This window comes from Coturnix japonica, chromosome 1 (genome assembly GCF_054131305.1).
Source record: "Coturnix japonica strain WE chromosome 1, WE-NBRP24, whole genome shotgun sequence".
NCBI classification, from domain to species: domain Eukaryota; kingdom Metazoa; phylum Chordata; class Aves; order Galliformes; family Phasianidae; genus Coturnix; species Coturnix japonica.
This window is the reverse complement of record NC_140663.1, coordinates 59695335-59714897: the sequence shown is the minus strand read 5'-3', so window position 1 is coordinate 59714897 and position 19563 is coordinate 59695335. Positions and strand designations below refer to the sequence as shown.

The window sequence follows — 19563 nt, the reverse complement described above, 5'->3', positions numbered from 1 at the left end:
CCCGGGTTGGAAGGGACCTCAAGGATCATGTAGTTCCAACTCCCCTGCCTGGCAGGGCCACCAAACATACACATAACCTAGGATATGGTTGGCCTTCTGGGCTGCAAGCACACATTGCTGGCTTATGTTGAATCATCCAACGACACTCCCAAATCCTTGTCCTCAGGGCTGCTCTAATCATTTAAAGTAGAATTGGACTGGCCGCTCCTCTCCCCCGCCCCGCAGCTCCTCCGTGAGGCGACAACGCCTCCTGCTCTGCGGGGCGGGCGGCGCTACCTGCCGCCGGCTCGGGACCGCCTCCAGCCTCGGCACAGCCCCGGGGCGGAGCTCGAGGAAGTGACTTCAGCCGGCGGCGGCGGTGGCGGTGCGGCGGGTGTGGAGCATGGCAGCGGTAGCGCGGTCCGTGCTGGCAGCGGGGCGGGCGGGCTGCGGACGACGGGGTCGGGGCCTGCCCGCGGCTGCCGCTCCGTATTGCACCGTCGCCCCGCAGCGGGAGCGGCGCCAGCCGCCCGCTGATATGAGGAGCTACATGTGGTCGCGATACAAGGAGGCCAAGAGGGTCACCAAGGGTGAGACGGGCACGGGGCGGGGAGCGATCGAAACCCAGCGGCTGGGTCGTGCTGGGGTTTGCCCTCTGAGCATGGCTGCTGCTGTGTGCAGGAAAGTGGCTTCAGAAAGGGAGTCCAGCAGTGTGAGGTGGCTGCTGCGGTGGGCTTGTCTCACAGGAAAGTTGAAACTTGCGAAGTTTTAGCTGAGTTTATTTCATCTTGCCTACAGAACCATTAAAAGCACCGTGAAGTATATTGCTAATGCTGTGTCTGTTATGCCCGGCAGTTGCACCAGTGAAATAAGGCCAGTGTTGTAGATGTCTGAGAGGTACTGTAGTCTTGGGATAGTGTGAGAAGGGAAAAGAAGAGGAGAGATAATGTGTTTTTTTTATTTTGAGTCTTTCTTTTTTCCTTTCCTGCTTTTGGAATTATCTTTATTTCTCAACCCACACCCTATAATGCTTCAGAGCTGAGGTCAGAGTGTAGGGCACCATTAAGGTGGGTGTGGGTCAGTGGCAGGGGAGAGGAGTGCTTTTAGAATCAGAATACTTTATTACTGCCAAATGGCTTCAAGTATCTGACAGTTCTGTTTCACTGGGATGCTGAGATGACTAACGTGCCCTGACTTTTTTGATCCAAGTTTTATAGGTTCTGTCTGCAAGCTGGAAAATCCAGGAGCTGTGTGTGATGTCTGTTTTCAGGCAGCTGCTAGTTAATGCGTGGTGGCTTTTTTTTGGTGTGTGTGTGTGTGTATGTGAAATATCTGCTCAAAATGTGTTGCCACCACAATTGGTGTTTGAAAAAGTACAATACCCGTTCCTATGTTATAGTTTAAATAACATCACTTTGGAAGTTCACTTAATACTCATGTTAGGACCGCAAGGAATTAAATGAGCCATAACTTCTTGTATAGAATAAGAGTGTTTGTTTTAGTAGTAGCGTGTCAAACTGCACTTGATTTTTGTTGTTTTTTTTCCCTTCAATTAAGTGTGACAATTATCCTCTGTATTTCCACAAGTGATGACTGGAGGCAGGAGGAGGCGATGTTTTGGTTGAGGCTTATTTTGTTAAATCCCCCCAATGATTGTTTATGAAGGATGTAGCTTTGCATGTCAGCTTCAGCTATTCCTACTATCTTACTCAGTGAATGAGATGCTGCACTTCATGCGAAACTTGGAAGGAAACACCATGAAACTGCTGTTCTGTCTCAGTGAATAGCAGGTGTGCGTGTCTGAAGCTGAATGGCTTCAGATTACTGAAATACCGACCATCTCTAAATTCCTTGCAGTACCTTCCTGTCACCTGTGCAGTGATTTTACACGTTGCTTTTATGGAAGAAATGCTGCTTCCCTTCCTGGGAGTTGGTCAGGTTTTTCAACAAGGAAGCATTGTCTTTCCAAAAGATCTGCAGTACCCATGTCTGCCTGTCTCATTGCTTTGGTTTCCTGTCATGATGGATGAGTCCTGTGTCCTCAGAGCTGGTGTCCCTCCTTCTACACCTATACATAGAAAATAAGCAGGCATGTTTCCTTCAAGTCACCCTTCCAAGTGCAGCTTTATGATGAAAGCTCCCCTTTTTTCCCCCCACTTGTAGCAAAGGCTGGATTATAAAGTTAGTATACAGGAAGAACAGGAAGGAGAACTTGCTTTTAATAAGACAACAATCTCCCGAAGCTGTTCTTGCAAGTTCTAAAACAAAATTTAAACCAATAAATACAAATGTTTTTAATGATGACTTTGATTTTGGCCTTAGAGTTAAGGCTTGGTGTAAAGGGTCTTCTTTCCCAGTATACTTCTGAACATCAAGAGAAATGTACTCTTAAAAGTTGAAGCGATTTAAACACATCAAGTATGTGGGAAGAGAGTAAGCAGAGTATTTTCAGTTTCTGGCTTGATGGGAAGGTAAGCATGCATTGCTATGCTTATTAAACTGTTTTAAGAGCGTGGCGTTCACTTAAACTATACATATATAGAATAACTGATGTTAGATATGACCATTAAGATCACCTGGTCCAACTGCCAGCCCATCCCCACAGACCACGTCCCTTGGTGCCACATCCACATGGCTCTTGAACACCTCCAGGGATGGTGACTGCACCACCTCCCTGGGCAGCCTGTGCCACTGCTGCACCGCTCCTTCCAAGAAGAAATTGTTCCTAACATCCAACCTATATATCCATATGGATAGAAATTGAGTTGCGTGGTACTCTTCATATGGTCAGGCAAAAAATTTAACAACATCTGGTTAAAACAGTGGTAGCTCTGTTTTTGAGGCAGAGCCTGGACCAAATAATGAGAGAAGACAAAGCGCTCAGAGTAACAGTGATAACAACCCTCCACTCCTCAAACTCCAACATGAATTTCCAAGGGAGTTAGTAAATAAAAATGAATTAATGGAGTTAGCAAAAGCATTGTGTGTTGATTCTGGGGTTCTTTGTTAAGCATGATCCAGAAACGCATCTTCTGTTTCACTTGATCTGTTTGAGGAAAGCCTTCAAATAAATACTATGAGTCAATGACAAAGTAGGGATAGCGTTTTCAATAGTGTCATTTCGTTGAGGGTTTGATGATGTATAAGTATGAATCAGTTTAATAGATTCCATCTTCGTTTATCTATATTTAGAAATTGCTAATGGTTTTCTTATAGAAACTGCAAAGCTGGTGTAACTTTTTTCTCCCCCCTCTCCTCTGTTCCCAGAATTAGTTCCTTCAATTATGAGTAACATGCTGAACCCGGATGCTATTTTTTCAAACAATGAAATGAGCCTGTCAGACATTGAAATCTATGGCTTTGATTACGACTACACATTGGTCTTTTATTCTAAGCATCTGCACACATTGATCTTCAATGCTGCGCGAGACCTTCTTATTAATGAGCACAGGGTAAGTAAAGTCATTGGGATTACAATAATTTTATGATTGAAGAGTATAATGGGTCATTTCTAGTTGAGGGAGATGTAACATCTTTTCATGCCTCAGCTCTGGCTTGGCTCCTTCGTAACACATTTCGTACAACAGCTAACATACAAACCACAGAAGTCCTGATTTATTCTCAGCTGCAGTTTTGAGCAGAGCACAATCTGGCAACAATCAAGGAACATTTTGTTTTCTTTGATTTTTTTTTTCTTTTTTTTTTTTTAAATTTCCACTTGGTTGTAGCAATAGGGTTTATTTGTTTGTTTTTACCTGATTATCAGTTATTGGAGTCACCCCCAAAATATAAGAAACTTTAAAGTTATTTTCATTGTTTTATGCACTTCTGTGAACGCAGTGATGAATTTCCATACAGAACATTTTCATCCCGTCTTCTTACGAAGCCTGTGACTGTTGTGGTGCCTTTCTATGCTTTCAGCATTTCAACCCAGATACCTAAAGGGGCAGTGTGTGCAGTGACACTGTAACCAGAGGTTGGATCTAAGAGACCTGAATAAGTGCTCAGCTCAGTGGTCCCTTAAGAGGGAGTGTTTATCTGCTACCTGGCCAAGTGGTGTGTTTCTATCAGTTGCCCATCAACATCTGGGCAGCTTGGAGGTGGGTTGGGGATGGGAGGTGTTGCTGTATGTCAGGAAGCCAGGAAGGAGATGTTGAGAGGTTGCAGGGAAAACTTGAAGGTATGGGAGGGAAAAGGTGTAAAGCAAGTGTGGACTGGAGGAAGCATAAATAACTGCGGTGTAGGAATTGCAGGCAAATAAAAGGAAGAAATCTACGGACTAAATTAATAAAACTCTATGTCTATCTTAAACAAACTAAGTTTGAAAGTAGAATAACACCACCCATTCATGTTTCAATCCAAAGGTTAGGAGCTATATATAAATAATCTATAAATATCCCTGCAAGAAGAAACAAAACTTCACGAGCACTTGAAGCATACACATTTGATCCCCCTAAAATTCTGGCATGCCTTGGTAGCAATTTCTGTGGAATGAATAAATGCACTTTAGTAAAGTGACTTGGTTCTTGGAAGGGCGTTTACAGTAGCAAGAAGGAGACAATAAAAATATTACTCAGTTTTTATTATTTGAAAGGATTCTGATAGTAAAGTTAGTACTGTTTGTTGTTTCGGTAAGAATCTCTCACGCTGTAGTGAGTGAAACTCCGGTTACCTTCTGAGACAGCTTACTGAAGTGTATGATCATAGAGTCACAGAATGGCCTGGGTTGAAAAGGGCCTCAATGATCACCTGGTTTCAACCCCCTGCTATGTGCAGGGTTGCCAGCTCCTAGACCAGGCTGCCCAGAGCCACGTCCACATCATCTTTTGGAGTTTGATGGACAACAGTTTTTGTTAATACAAATTCCTTAATGATCATCTTGATATTGTCTGGAGGTTTTTCCTAATGTTAGCATTGTTGATTATGATTGTCAGAGCATGGAAGGTGACCAGTTTTGGTCATGGCAGTATAAGGTAATTACTCAAAAGTTGTGAAATACATGGTAGGAAACGTGGAATTTCAAAGCGTGCTTGAAAGAATAAACATGAATTTAATGCTCATCTCACAGTTGGCAGCAAGTGTGGAATGTAAGCTCTTGATCTTGGGTTTGTGTGTTCCTCAACGTATGGGCCTCGTGCCACCTTTCTCAGACTGCCATTTAGTCCATATAGTACATATTACCACTACCAAAAGTGGTGGTGAGGGAATAAGTAAACAGTGCTATTTTTATCATCATTTTGTTTGGCTTGTAAGGAGGCTTTAATTTGTATGCCAGGTTGGGCTTAGTCTTTTGCTTGCGTGTACTGGCACACGTGCAAAAGACAGCCTGCAGTCAGAATAAATTGGAGTAGCAAAGCATGCAGAAACTTGAATAAGTCAATTTTCCTTGCTTATTCTTGATGTGGCTGCTTTAGGCATGTGAAGTACACTGTGGTCTTTAATTGATCACAGTCCATATCCTCTCCTGTGGTTTTTTTTTTGTTTTTTTTTCCCCTTGTCTTGTCTTGCTTCATGTTTCCTGTTCTGCACATCTTCAGAAACAGTCTTCAGGCTTTCAGTTCTTTGTTGAAATCAGGAGCCTCCTCTGTGTTCTCTGAAACCAATAGAAGGGATAACAGTTGAGAAGCTAAGAAAAGGATTGTGCTCATACCAAGCACAGGACTGTTTTCTTTACAGGTGCCTATCTGCAGCAGTTGCAGAGCAAGTGCTCTTCTACACAGGCTAAGAACTTGTTGGAAAAATTAGGATTATACTGCGTTTAAAAATGGCTAGTGCCTCTATTGAGGCACTGTGTTTTTTTTCCCCCCTCAGGCTTGTAAGCCATCCATATTAAGTATGGAGGCTGTGTAAGGAAGTGGAGCAACCTCCAGGAGTAATACAGCTGGGACACTGTGATGCCTTTCTAAAGTGACTCACTTGGGTGGCATTCAACACCATCCTTGCTTTGGGATCTGATATGTGATGGATCCTGGGATGTACACAGATGCAAGTCTGGTTTTAACACTGTAGATGTTCACATGTATCTGTTTTAAGATGTAGCATGGTGATTGTTTGGAGAAGGTGATTTTAAGCCTTTGTTGAATTGCACCGTTCTATTAAACCACTGACTGGGTGCAAAGTGCCTATGGGCCTGCCGTGTCCTGATGATCATCAGCGGTGTTTGGTAGTACCACATGCTATGTGAAATTCCTGGGGTCTGCACTCTTACCAACATCGCTTTTTTGAAGTCCCCTGCGAGTGAAAAGGCATAACTAATTGTAGATGTGCTTTTACAGCCTTGTAGTCTTAACAAGCAGCAAACATATTAGGAAGTCTGACGTTATTGTACGCTCCAATCCTGTGCCTGGGAAGAATAGTTCCGTAGTTTGAAACTGCTGATCTCAAATGTCTTCAGAAATATTTGTTAGGATGAGATTGAGCAGCTTGAATTTGTACACTGAGCTGTCTTCTGTTTGTCCTGCCAGAGCTCAGGAAGCACCTGGACAACACTCAGACATATGGTCTGTGTGGGCTGAGGGGTTGGACTCAGTGTTCCTTATAGAATACCTTGAGTTGGAAGGGACCTTTGTTTCTAAGCTGATTTTGTGGGAAAAATTCAGAGTACAAGGCAATTCAGCAATTAAAATGTTAATTTAGTTTACTTTTATGGGTATATGTATTAAAATCTCTTTGATCATGAGATTGATGTTCACAGTTAATTAAAAGGTGGATGTTCAAGTGCTGTACTTGACTTGGGTTTAAAATATTGGCTTGTATGTTCCTATGAATCTCATCAACTTATTTGAAAGCACTTCAGATGGCTAGCAGGAATAAAAAGCAGATAAACCATAGGTTTATCAAATTATGCAGAAACAGGTTTTTTTATTTTTTAATTTTCTACTTAAAATAATTGAAAATCCATTTCCTTTTCTCTTATCTTAGTATCCCGCAGAAATAAGGAAGTATGATTATGATCCAAATTTTGCAATAAGAGGACTTCATTATGATGTGCATCGGGTATGTATAGGTATCTTTGTTAAGTTCAGTTTCAGATAGTTGACATGCAATTAACGTTGACTTTTTTTTTTCTTGCCAGGCATTATTAATGAAGATCGATGCTTTTCATTACATTCAGCTAGGAACAGTTTACAGGTAGGTAGAATGATTGCTTGCATTAATGAGAAACCAAATATACTCTTTTTTTTGAATCTTGTAGTTGCCTTTATTAGTGTGTACCTTGGCCTGTATCAGGAGCAGTGCACTGAAAAAACACAGGCATGAATGAGTATTGCAGTCTTACTGGAGGGGGCTTCTTTGCACCCCTGTGTACATACACAGACACTAGCACGCATTTACTAACTCAATACGGTACAGCTAATTTTCTCAGTCCAAAGCTGGTAATGCTGGCAAGCTGGTTGGTCACATAGTGCTGAGTCACTTTGTTTCCGGCTGTTAAATTGTGCTGAAAGACATCTAAAAATACCCTGACTTCTCCACTGGTGCTTTCAATGTAAACAATTGCTGCAGAGTGCCCGTTAGCGTGTCTTTAGCGTGGCTGCAGATACGCTTGAAAGGTCTTGCCGTGTTTGCGCTGAGCTTTCAAGTTTACACACATTATCGTGCAAGTGTGATTTAGTCAAATCACAACCGCTTCGTGTCCACACAGTGATGCTCAGTGAGTGTGCTGAGTTCAAGTCCCATTGGCAGTCTCTGTGCTTTGCTTTCTTGCACATGTGTATTTGTAGGCTAATTACACTGCTGAAAATAGTAGGACTTGCCCAAGTGTGAGACCTTGCACTGAGAGATTTTGAGCAATTGTGTTACCGTTTTAATAATGCGCATTTCCAAAAGCTGGAATAGAAGCACTACTTTAGATGAGCTATGATGCTTTTAGTACTATGTTTTGAGTGGAATAAAACAAACTTAGTAGTTCTACAGCTAGACTGTGAACTTTGTCAAGACCCTGGGTCTCTTAGACTGATGTATTGCTTTACCAAAAGTCTTCTCTCTGGATTTTGCATATGTTTCTATTCTCTCTTGATTTGCACTTAAATACTGCTTATTTAAGAGGGCATTTCTTAGCAGTACTCAAGTACTATTTGGCATAGCTGTCTGCAGAATAGAACTGAAGTCAATCCTTAATTCTGATATTATTGCATGGTGTACATTTCATGGTTTTGTTGCATGTCTTTCTGTTTCTTGATGTGGAGTGAATGACACTGAGTAACTTTTTAAATATATTGTAATGTAGACAACTGCTTTGCTCTTGTACAATACTAACTTGAATGCTGTAGTTCTTCCAGCAGTAGCCTGAAGCTATATGTAAATCAATGTAGCATTGAAAACTGCAGAATGGGAGCTGGTTGATGTGGACCTCTGCTACCACAGCAGCTTATATGTTATGCCCTTCTTCTGCAAGCCTAATATTAACTCTAATAATGGAAACACTGGCTTATTCAGTGTTTAAACACTTTGGGGTGAGACCAAGAAAAGGAGGCACTGAAATAAACTATCTTGCTTACAAGGCTGCAGGGGAAAAAACGTAACAAAACAACCCACAAACATAAATAGACTTGAAGAAGAGGGCCAAATGATCTGACTTCTCTGTCCTCCCCTTCCACTTACATGTTCAGCATTTTAGGTGCTCCAACACAAGATATTGTTGTGGTACATCTATATTTTAATTACTTGTCAACAATCCTTCAAGTAATCTTAAATTTTGGGAAACTAAACTGTTGGTACAGCTTAAACTCTTGCTTACGGGTTGTGTGTGTTCTTCTTTCCTGGAATCTTCAAGGTCATAATGCAGAATAGTCTGGTTTACACACTATCAAATCATCAGTGCTTTAAGAAACGAAAGCAGAGTGAGGAATTACTTTAAGAAGCTGGAAGCTCTAACTGCTTTCTTCAAACCCTTCAGGCAGAGTTACAATGGAGACTAATTAGCCTTTTTTCCTTTTAAGAAAGTAAGAGACTTAAATTTGGAATGCGTTTGGCATGCGTCAGCCAGTTAAAATATTACTTCTGTAAGGAGAGATGCTGTTTTAACTTGGACTAATGTGTTCTTGTGTCATGGTTGGTATTTCAGTAAGCTCCAGATTTAAGTGCTAATCTGATAGATTTTAATTCAGTAATTTACTTCAGAATTTTAGTGTGACTTTTGAACCTTTTATTGTTCTCCAGAGGCCTCAGTGTTGTCCCAGATGAAGAAGTCATTGCAATGTATGATGGTTCCCACGTTCCCTTGGAACAAATGAGTGACTTTTATGGAAAGGTAAAAATACTAACTGCTGTTTACAGATGGAATTATCTTTGTGGTTTTCTTTTTTTAGTGGAGTGGCATAGGGTTTACATTTTGTTCTTGTTCCTACTGTTATGTTTTCCTCAATAACTGGTTGACTTATGGCGTTAGATACAAAGCTTCCTCTCTGATGTGACAAATACCCATTTTCTCTTACTTGCATTAATTTTTTTTTACTGTTCTCTTGCTCAGTCATACATACAGAAGTAGAATACTGAAAAGTCAAGTGACTTACTCCCTTGCACAGCAGGTCCGATAAAGGCTGTGAAGTGAACCATGTCTGATGCCTTACCTTCATACTGAACGTAAAATTCCCACGTAATTCTCACTTGTGGTCTCTAGAGCAGCTGCAATAGTTCTGAATATAAGCCTGGAACTTCCTAGAGGGTGCCTTGGTCTTCAGTGCTATTATTCTGTTGATCTTGAAAAGGAGGGTGACAGGACAAACTTAGACACAAGTGGTTCCCTCTGAATGTCAGGAAACGCTTTTTCTCTTTTAAGTGTGAGCGTGACAGCACTGATACAGGTTTCCCAGACAGATTATGGAGTCATTTCCTTGGATGTATTCCAAAGCCTCTTGTCTGTGATCTTGGACAACCTGCTGTAGGCCCTGCTTGGGCAGAGAGTTGGACCAGGTGGCCTCCAGAGATCCATTCTAGCCTCAACTGTTCTATAGTCTTGACCAGTGTTCTGTTTTGAAGAAAGATACCTGGTTGCTTTGCCCTCTTAAATATTTATTCCTGTACAGTGAGATCCTCTAATTAGATGAAAATTAACTATACTTACAACATTTGTGGAGTGAATGTCTGTTCTTACGGTTATTGTAGATACAGCATTCAGTTTCTTTTCAGGAAGGCAAATTGTTTTGCAGTCCTTGTTAGCATTTTATAAAAAAACAAACCAAACATTCCCTTCCTCCTTGCCCCATAGCAATACTGTTTGCTTGTAGAATTGTAGGCATCCACAAAGTGGTCACTAAATGCTTCTTTTGATTTAGCTGAACACTCTTTTATTGCTCCTGAGATAAAATATTGAGCAATGATTCTTCATGGTAGATTTTCAGAATAAAGCCAATGCTTTCATCAGAGTTACTTTATTGAAAGTCTGATTATTCAAAAGAAACCCTCATACAGTGAGAAGAATGGTAGCAAAGGCTAAGTATTTTCAATTAATCTGATTTATTTTTTTCCCTATTAATGGAAGTGTTCCAATTTGAGAATCAGTGTCGGACCATTTTTCTTTTTTTTTTCATTTGTAGAGCTCACAAGGAAATACAATGAAGCAATTCATGGATATATTTTCCTTGCCAGAGATGACACTCCTTTCTTGTGTGAATGAATATTTTCTGAAGAACAACATAGATTATGAGCCTGTTCATCTGTATAAAGATGTCAAGGTACTAACTTTGAAGATTTAGGTGAAGCTATATGTTTTGTATAGACTCATCCTGCTGCATTAATTGCAGTGAAGTACCTCAGCTTTAGGTTTTGTATGGAGTAGTTATTGCTGTAAAACTGTAAACTTCAGCACAGTGATAGCAAACCTTGGGGGAAAAAAGCAGTAATTTGGCAATTTGTTTTAAACGTCATGTTCTGTGGTAGTTATTTTTTCTATAGGTTTGGTGTTTGTCTAAGAGGAAAGTGAAGAAGCTCTCATATGTCAGTAAAGCTTTTGCTTATTATTGAAGCTATACTTTTCTTGCTAGCAGGAATTACAAGAGGCTGTGGGGAAACACTCTCTGAGGTCTCTGTCACAGTTATTACAAGCCCATCTCATGCTTCTTGAAAGTATGAAGGAGTTTTCTAGAAGAACAAGCTTACTTTGTCTACTGGTGTTATATGCGTAATGAATACCACGTGGCATTTCTGTGAAGCTGAAAATATAATTCAGGGAATGCTATTATTATAAAAGCAAATGATTACTATGCAGTTTTTCATACTTGAAAAGATCTTTCAGTTCTTCAGTGCTCTGTTGATTTCCTGACAGGATTCAATCAGGGATGTCCACATCAAAGGAATAATGTATAGAGCAATTGAAGCAGATATTGGTAAGTACTAATGACATCATCTGTCAAGACTTTTCTTCCTCGATAAGGAAGCCAGAATGATCAATATATTATTTAAGATTGTGATTTCTAGATTGTGAAGCTTGAAAGAGGAATTACCATTTGTCTAGAGTGCTTCTAGTAGCCTCAAGCTTGGAACCCTTGGTTGAACACAGAAAACTTCACTTGAGAAAGCTGAGATTAACATTTTTTCCTTAATCCTCACAGAGAAATATATCTGTTATGCTGAACAAACTCGTGCAGTGTTAGCTAAGCTGGCTGATCATGGCAAGAAGATGTTTCTTATCACAAACAGTCCCAGCAGCTTTGTGTAAGTGAAGTCATTTTCTGTTCGACTATCAGTTTATAAAGGATGGGGAGGGTGAAATTGAGTGTAATTTATTACATTGCACTAGTAGCAGTTGCACTTCTGTTATACTTGGCTGTTAATAACCTTCTGCCCTTTTTAGGGACAAAGGCATGAGGTTCATAGTTGGCAAGGACTGGAGGGATCTCTTTGATGTGGTCATTGTACAGGCTGATAAGCCAAACTTCTTCAATGATAAGCGAAGGTCGGTATTTAGTAAAGGCAGTTGCAAACAGCTTGTTCAGTATAAGACTATAAAGCTTGTTATATGAAGTATTTTAACTTGGGTATGATGTAAAATAAAATTGTATTTCATGAAATTCTGTTTTAAGGTCATTACAGAATATAGGAGCACCCTTTTTTTGGAAGTCCAAATTTTAATGTTTCTTACCTGAGAAAGTTCCAGTAGCTGCACAGGTGTAATCTCCTGGACTGAGTTAGCCATAGAGGCTGTTTTTAACACCTTAGCACGTAGTTTAGTTAAATGTTCCTCTAAACTTGGGAGCTGTTGGTACATTTCAGAAGTTACTCTTCATTTGGAAATGTTTTTATTGCTAGTGGTTATGTTTAGTCACATGTAGTAGTTAAAGGGCAGACTGGCTGACAGGCTGTAATATTTGGACTGCTTGTTCTGTGAAGTGAATGCATTTGTAATGTGTAAGCACTTCTGATACTTGAAAAAGATCTATTCCTTTCTATGTACTTACAACTTCAAAAATGACATAGAAATGGGATTTTTTTTTTCTCCTTTGCTCTGTTTTCTGCTTAATTTCAAAGGCAGTATTAATGTCCTTCCAGCCCTCAGTTCAGTGCTGCCTTCCTCAGTCATTCAGTTGTACAAAGTGAGATACTGGGCAATATTTTAAGTATTTTCATTCTTTTTTTTGCATTCTTTTCTTAATAGCAGATCACTGACACTTTCCCCCCTCTGTCTGGGGAGGCTGATTCCCTGCCTTAGTTCAATAGTTGCTCTTAAACTCCGTTATAGATGTCATCAGTATACTGCATAGAAACATTTACCTGGCTAAAGCTGAAGTTTTAGAACTTTGCTTTTCCTCTTACAAAATATTCAGTTGCTAGAAAGTGTTTTCCTTTTGAAAGATGAGTATTTTTCATATCGGGATCAGACCTTGTGGAGGTCTTGTAGGAATTCTATCACACTTCACAGTAGTGTAACAATTATGTATAATTCTATTCTAGACCGTTTCGGAAGGTGAATGAAAGGGGAGTGTTGCTTTGGGACAAAATCCATAAACTGCAGAAAGGCCAGATCTACAAACAGGTAAACTTTCAGTGACTTCCTGCACTTTCAGTTCAGATTTAATACCAATTTCCTAGAGTCCCAAACATCTTCAGCTATCAGAAAGAATTGGAAATAGTTTTTAAGGTTATATTAATAACATAAGTAGTGTGAGTTGATTGTTGGTATTGTATCCCTGCTGTATACTTGTCTCTTAAAGTGCGTATGAAAAGTAAAAGTACTGCTGAAATGACATGCGAAATTTGGGATTCATAATCTGTAAACTGAGGGTGAGACTCTTGGTATAGAAAAATTAAGTGCATGCTGAATTCCTTTCTCTTGCCTGTGATAGTGCAAGTTGCATGCTGTCACAATGTATGTGCTGTTTCTGTAGGGCAACTTGTACGAATTTCTGAAGCTGACTGGTTGGAGGGGCTCTAAGGTGCTCTACTTTGGCGATCACATCTACAGCGACTTGGCAGTAAGTAGCTTACTCTCATGAAACAGCATGAAAGCTGAGTCTGTTTGTGCCCCTCTCTTCTTCCACAGTTATTCAGTAAAATGCTCTTTAATGAGAAGTTTCTGAATGCAACAAAATCTGAGTTGGTAGTAAGCAGAGTTGCTTTTCTTGCATTAAAAAAAACTGGTGCCACGGAAGGCTGATGATATTTTCCATCTGACTTTTGTAGCATTTAACTTGCTTACAGCCAGGGATTCACAGAATCATAGAATGGCTTGGTTTAGAAGGGACCCCAAGGATCATCAAGTTCTTACCCCCGTGCAACAGGCAGAGCCACCAGAACTAGTATAGACCAGGCTGCCCATGGCCCCATCCAACCTGGTCTTGAACTCCTCCAGGGACGGGGCATCCACAGTCGCTCTGGACAGCCTGTGCCAGCTCCTCACTACTCTATCTGTGAAAAACTTCCCCATGACATCCAGTTTAAACCTTCTCTCCTTGAGCTTAAAACCATTCTCCTTGTCCTACCACTAAGGGGATGGGAGTTTGTACTTCTGGTCCAGATACTGTTGGTGTCAGATGTAGTAGAAAGTAAGCACAGACATTTCAAAGTACAGAATGTAGCTGGTCTAGATGACACTTGTTACCAAGTATAGGAAGAACTGAATGAACTTCTGTTTTGAATGATAGGTGGCAATTCTTCTGTCACTAATGGTAAGCTGATGTTCTTCCCAAGATCCTGTGAGGTTTGTAGCCCTGTTCGCCTTACTACCTTACCAGCAAATGTGCTGTTTGTTGATGCCACATCAAAATAAGTTACCATCTCTTAACTGTTCTATAATTGATTGTATATAAATACCTTTACAAGTGTGAGTGCCAGAAACGTGGTGATAGCATGTTTCAGCAGAAGATGTAAATATTTTTGCCCCAGTCTGCTTTTAAAAAGAAAAGTAAGCCTGGGTGTTTCTGAGAGCTCCAAGTCAAAGGAAGAAGAATTCTGTGCTCTTTGTGCTCCTTCCATTGTGCCAGGTAGCAGCTGTCTCACCTTGCAATCGTCAGGGGACACTTGAATAGCTAGAAACATACAGTTTCCCCTTGATGCTTCTGACAGCAAAAGAGATCTCATCTGTAAGAGGAATTTCCTACTGTTTCCTTTAAACCTAATTAATTAGTGTTTATGTGCAGCTACTCATGGTCATTCTCTGTGAAAATATGGGATTTGGAACATACTTTAAAATTAAAACCTATTGCATATTGGCACAACTAGGTTCAGCAGTTTAATGTCTGCTTAATGCAGAAGAAGCAATTAATTTAAATTAATACCCTTTGGAATAAAGAATGTTCAAATTCTTCAGCGTTTAAGCAGATGTGAGTGGGTTCTTTTTTCTTTCTTGCTAATTGCATCTTTATTTCCTCTCGGTAAATAGGATTTGACCCTGAAGCATGGCTGGCGCACTGGTGCGATTATCCCAGAGTTACGATCAGAGATTAAAATCATGAACACAGAGAAGTACATTCAAACCATGACCTGGCTGCAAACTCTGACAGGATTACTGGAACACATGCAGGTTTGTTCTGTGTATGTGTAATCAGTTCTGTATAGCTTAAGGGATCCAGCCAAGTTTCTAAATGCTGGATATTGATGTTGTTAGTACCTTCTGTCTCACTGAAGTTCCATGGTTCAACTGCAGATAAATGTGGTTACTTGCAATGATAACAGTTTTGTCATAATATTAACATCTTTTTCTACTGGTTGCTCTGGATTGATTCCTGCTTTCAGTTGATTAAAACATTTTAACTTTTGTATAGTGACCTATTAGCTGATAAGCATGTATTAATGGACAGCTTCACTGATGGGGATATCCTTTGTTACCTGTCATCACATTCCAGGTTCACCGTGATCCTGATTCACAAATGATTTTAGAAGAATGGAAGAAGGAAAGAAAGGAGATGAGGTAAGAAAGAGGAGTTAAACTATTTGCATTATTCTTCATGATAGCAAAGTTTGATGTGGTGTTTTCCACAGGTTTCCCTAGAACTTGAAAGTAAATGAAATAAGTAAAGCTTGGTGAAGACTATTAAACTTGTCTTCAAATTAACTCCTCTTAAGTTTTTTGTGTATGATAAACTAAACTTTATTTTTTAGGCTTTTATCTCTGGGACAAATAGTTGCCATTAGGATATAGATGAAGGCTGAAGTCTTATTTTACTACTTCTAGAAGTAAAAGCTTGAGATGCCATCTTTCTGAAGAAGCAACTTCTCACTGCTTTTAGTGGGGAATAATGAATCGTAGAATATCCTGAGTTGGAAGGGACCCACACGGTTAGAGTCCAACTCCTGGCTCCACAGAGGCCCACCCAAAAATCAGACCATGTATCTGAAAGCACTGCCCAGATGCTTCTCGAACTCCAGCAAGCTCTGTGTCAGAGCTATTCTATTCTCTACTGTGATTACTGTTTCTGGGCCATGTATGTGCAGGAGATGTAAGCACTTCTTAGGCTGTGCATTTAAGTGGTTTGAAGCCAAATGGCAATGGAGTAACACAGAGGGCAGATTATAGGAATTGCTTGCTTCAGATTCTGAAAACTAGTTGGTGTAAAGAGATGTGTGCAAGTGTGTTCCCTTCATTCTTTGTTTTTTCTTTTGGGGGACAGGGAAGTGAACAGGAATTTCTTCAACGCACAATTCGGAAGCTTATTCAGAACAGATGAGAATCCCACTTACTTCCTCAGACGTCTCTCTAGATTTGCAGATATCTACATGGCATCGCTGAGTTGTCTCTTGAACTATGAGCCTGATTACACGTTTTATCCAAGAAGGACTCCTTTGCAGCATGAACTTCCTGGCTGGTCAGACCAGCTGTGCACTGGTACATTCAGAATACCCTTCCTACAAGAAACAGTTCAGGTCAAATAAGCACTTGCCTTGTTCTCTCCAAAATTGGCTTTTTATTTTATTTTATTTTATTTTTTGGAATATAGATGTATTTTAAGTCACTTAAATCATTACCTTGATTAGATGTGATTCATACTTGTGCTCATAAGAAAAGTACTTATTTTCTCTCTTCCTGCTCAGAGATGTAAAACCTGTTCTTACACACAGAGGATATGCTAGACTGCCAAAATAATTGTGGTTTGGGTGGGTGGAAAGGCTGACATTTGAGGGTGTTTGCCTTTGTTGATTTGAAACTTGGATCTACAGCTGTGTGCTTTAGAGAGAGGTTTGCTCTTCCTTCAGAATTCTAGCTGCAGTCTGCAATAACTCTTGGCACTCAGAAGCATAAATCCAGTATTAGTAATGCGGTGATATGCAGTTACCAGCCAGTTTATGGTAAGACTTAGGTAGATGGTGTAAGGATTTTAACTTTGTGTTACTATAGCTGGCATGTTACCTGTAACTAATGCAACTGGCATGGTGTGTGTGTGCATCTCTGCTGCATTATGGTGCCTGCCATACAGGCTTGCTCAGGTGGCTGGGTTCTTTACCTGACCGTACATCTGTGCTTGGCTCTATGTGGACCTGAGCCTAAGCCTGACAGTAATGGGAAGCTTGGGCTGCTTCAGCTTCCATCTGTTTGCTTTTAGACATGTTTCTTTCTTAGTTTTTAAACTAACTAAATATCCGCTCTCTGATAATAAAGCCATTTCAGGAGGTCTAGCAGGGTGCATTTTAAAGTGAAAGCAGAATTCCATCAGACTTTGGGTCGATCCAAAATGCTGCTTTTTACATTTCTAAGTGTCTTACAGTGGCATGCGATGCGGTTTAGGAGCTCCCTTGGAGAGAATGTGTTTCATGTAGCCTTCAGAAATGGGCTTCTGCATTCAATAATACATACGCACAATGGGTAAATGAGTTTGGGGAGGGGGGGGGAAAGGTGAAGAAGTATATAAAGAAAGAAAAACAAAACCAGAGTTAACTGGTGGCATTATTTTTTAGCTGAAACCCCCAAAGCTGAACTGGGGGTAATGGACAATTTGTATCGAGCAAAACAATTTTGACCGTGCAGGTGAGAAGTTTTTATTGAATTACTAAAATTGGAAGGAAGGCATGAAAACAAAACTTTGGGTGGCATAAATGTTCCAAAGATTTGAGCTGAAAATCTCTATTTTGCACAAGGAAAACATCTGTTGATGCGTTTCCTCAAACAGGCACTTTATAGAACTGCTATGTGGTTGTTCTTAAATTGGGATGCTTTCTTTTCTCTGCATCCAAAAGAAAGCTTTCTTTTTTAGTATTTTGTTTTAAGTGGTGCTTCCCGCTCCAGCCATCTTAAAAAGCATATAAATGATTTAATGGCTTTCAGATTTTAGTTAAGGTTTCCTTTGTTAAAAGCATGACAGTTAACAAAATACACACAGAGTTTGATATATTTCATTTTAGGACATCGTTTGGTTCCTACTGTGATTGTCAGGTAGACAAGCTTTTGGTGACCAAAAGTTTTCCTGTATGTTTTTAACCTGTCTTACGTGTACGGATCTGTACTGAATTCAAGGTACGATATCTTTAATGTTTTTAAAAGCGTATTTGCAAAGTAATGAATGTATTTTAATCTAGCCTGCACAATTTCATATGCAGTTTTCCTGTACGCTTGAAATCAGTCTGAAAGCCTGGAGATGTGCTTGTGGGTTTTCTGTTTGTGGTTTCCTTGTGCTCCTGTTTCAGACTTGACATGCAACACTCCTGAAGTGTGTGTGTTTAAACAGATGAGTGCACCTGGAATGAGGGAGCTCATCTGACAGTCCTGCTGTTCTGGGGGAAGAGGAAAGATGATATTGCAGAGTTTAGTTGGGCTTTATCAGGATAGGTGCTGGTGGGGCTGTGCAACAGATTTAGCACGATTTGATAATACAAGCTTTTCTGTGAGTTAAGCTTTGGGGATGGAAGCATCTCCAGTTTGCCTTGGGTTCCTCGTCATCATGCTCAGCTAGAAGTGAACTTGGTGTTCCTCTATATAGCACCTTCCTTGTTCTAGAGATTTCAATGCACTGTTCAAACTAAAACAAAAAACGTATGTCCATCATAAATAGTACTGTTACTCAGTTCTGCATTATTGAATTTAATGATGCTTTGGTTAAAGCTCTGATGTCGATTCCTTGGAATCTGGCCAGGATTCAGTTTGTTTGCCCAGTTTTCCCATGATAGCCAGGAACGGTTGGATGATGTTTGTCACATGCTGCCTGTTTTGCTTTGACACAGTTGTTTCCCTCTCTCACCTTAGAAATCCATCCAATGTCTGTACAAAGCTACCTGACAACAGCTGGCTGAAATAAACCTCGTCTATATTGCATGACTTCTTGGAATAAACAGCACTGCATGACAAAAAAATTAATTATGGGAGAGTTATCTTCTTTTAAAGCTATATGCAATATGAGTTTAAGTGGGAGTCCTAAAATGTAGCGTTGATTTTTCACTGCTAGAGTGTTAGTCTTTTAAAAGAATGTCTTGCATTTTTATAATGATTTCAAAGAACTGGAGCTGTATACCTCTATGTTCTCTGCATTATTTATTTGAACCCTTTGTTACTGACTTCAGAGATTTTCTGAATGCATTGAAAGGGTGATGTCTGTTTCTGTTCATTTTTGGGAGCACAGTTCATTGGAACACTGAAGTAAGAAGAATTTCTTTTATTTCCTCTTCTATCAGAAACTCAGAAGAGAATCAATAGTCTGGTAAAAGAAGAGTTTAATGAACTGTGGAGACATTTTGTGATGAAGATATTTGATGACTACAAAAATAAATGCTTGGACTTTATCTTCTGGTCCTTGTGAGTGTTAATTTTCTTGGTAATGTGGGAGAAGGAAGGAACATGAATTATATTGCTGTCTGTGGACTTCATTCAGTCATATATTTACACATGAGGTTCCCCTGATGGTCCTTGATAGCTGTCATCAGCCTTGGCTTATTCTGACAGGAGGTATCTCAGGGATATTCACAGAGGGAATGAGTGTGTCCTTGCAGTGCTGTCTTTCACAGAATCATGGAATGACCTGGGTTGGAAGGGACCTCAGGGATCATGGAGCTCCTGCCCCCCTGCCTGGCAGGGCCACCAAACATACACATTTACTAGATCAGGTTGCCCAGGGCCCCGTCCAACCTGGTCTTGAACACCTCCAAGGACGGGGCATCCACAACCTCCCTGGGCAGCCTGTTCCAGGGCCTAACCACTCTCCTAGTAAAGAACTTCCCCCTAAC

At 40.3% G+C, this 19563-nt stretch overlaps 1 protein-coding gene across 2 annotated transcripts; it reads left to right on the top strand.

The window, feature by feature from the left end:
- The first annotated feature begins 366 nt into the window (after positions 1–366).
- Positions 367–19122, top strand: NT5DC3 (5'-nucleotidase domain containing 3). Of its 2 annotated transcripts, XM_015867652.2 has the most exons (14): positions 367–569; positions 3247–3431; positions 6901–6975; positions 7055–7110; positions 9142–9232; positions 10518–10655; positions 11246–11306; positions 11532–11634; positions 11774–11875; positions 12871–12952; positions 13305–13391; positions 14798–14938; positions 15261–15325; positions 16026–19122. In XM_015867652.2, the coding sequence occupies exons 1-14, from the start codon at positions 383–385 to the stop codon at positions 16285–16287; spliced, it is 1635 nt and encodes a 544-aa protein (XP_015723138.2). In that variant the 5' UTR covers positions 367–382; the 3' UTR covers positions 16288–19122. The 2 variants fall into 2 exon arrangements, with proteins under 2 accessions (XP_015723138.2, XP_085397423.1); XM_085541297.1 differs by lacking the exon at positions 6901–6975.
- Positions 19123–19563: the final 441 nt, after the last annotated feature.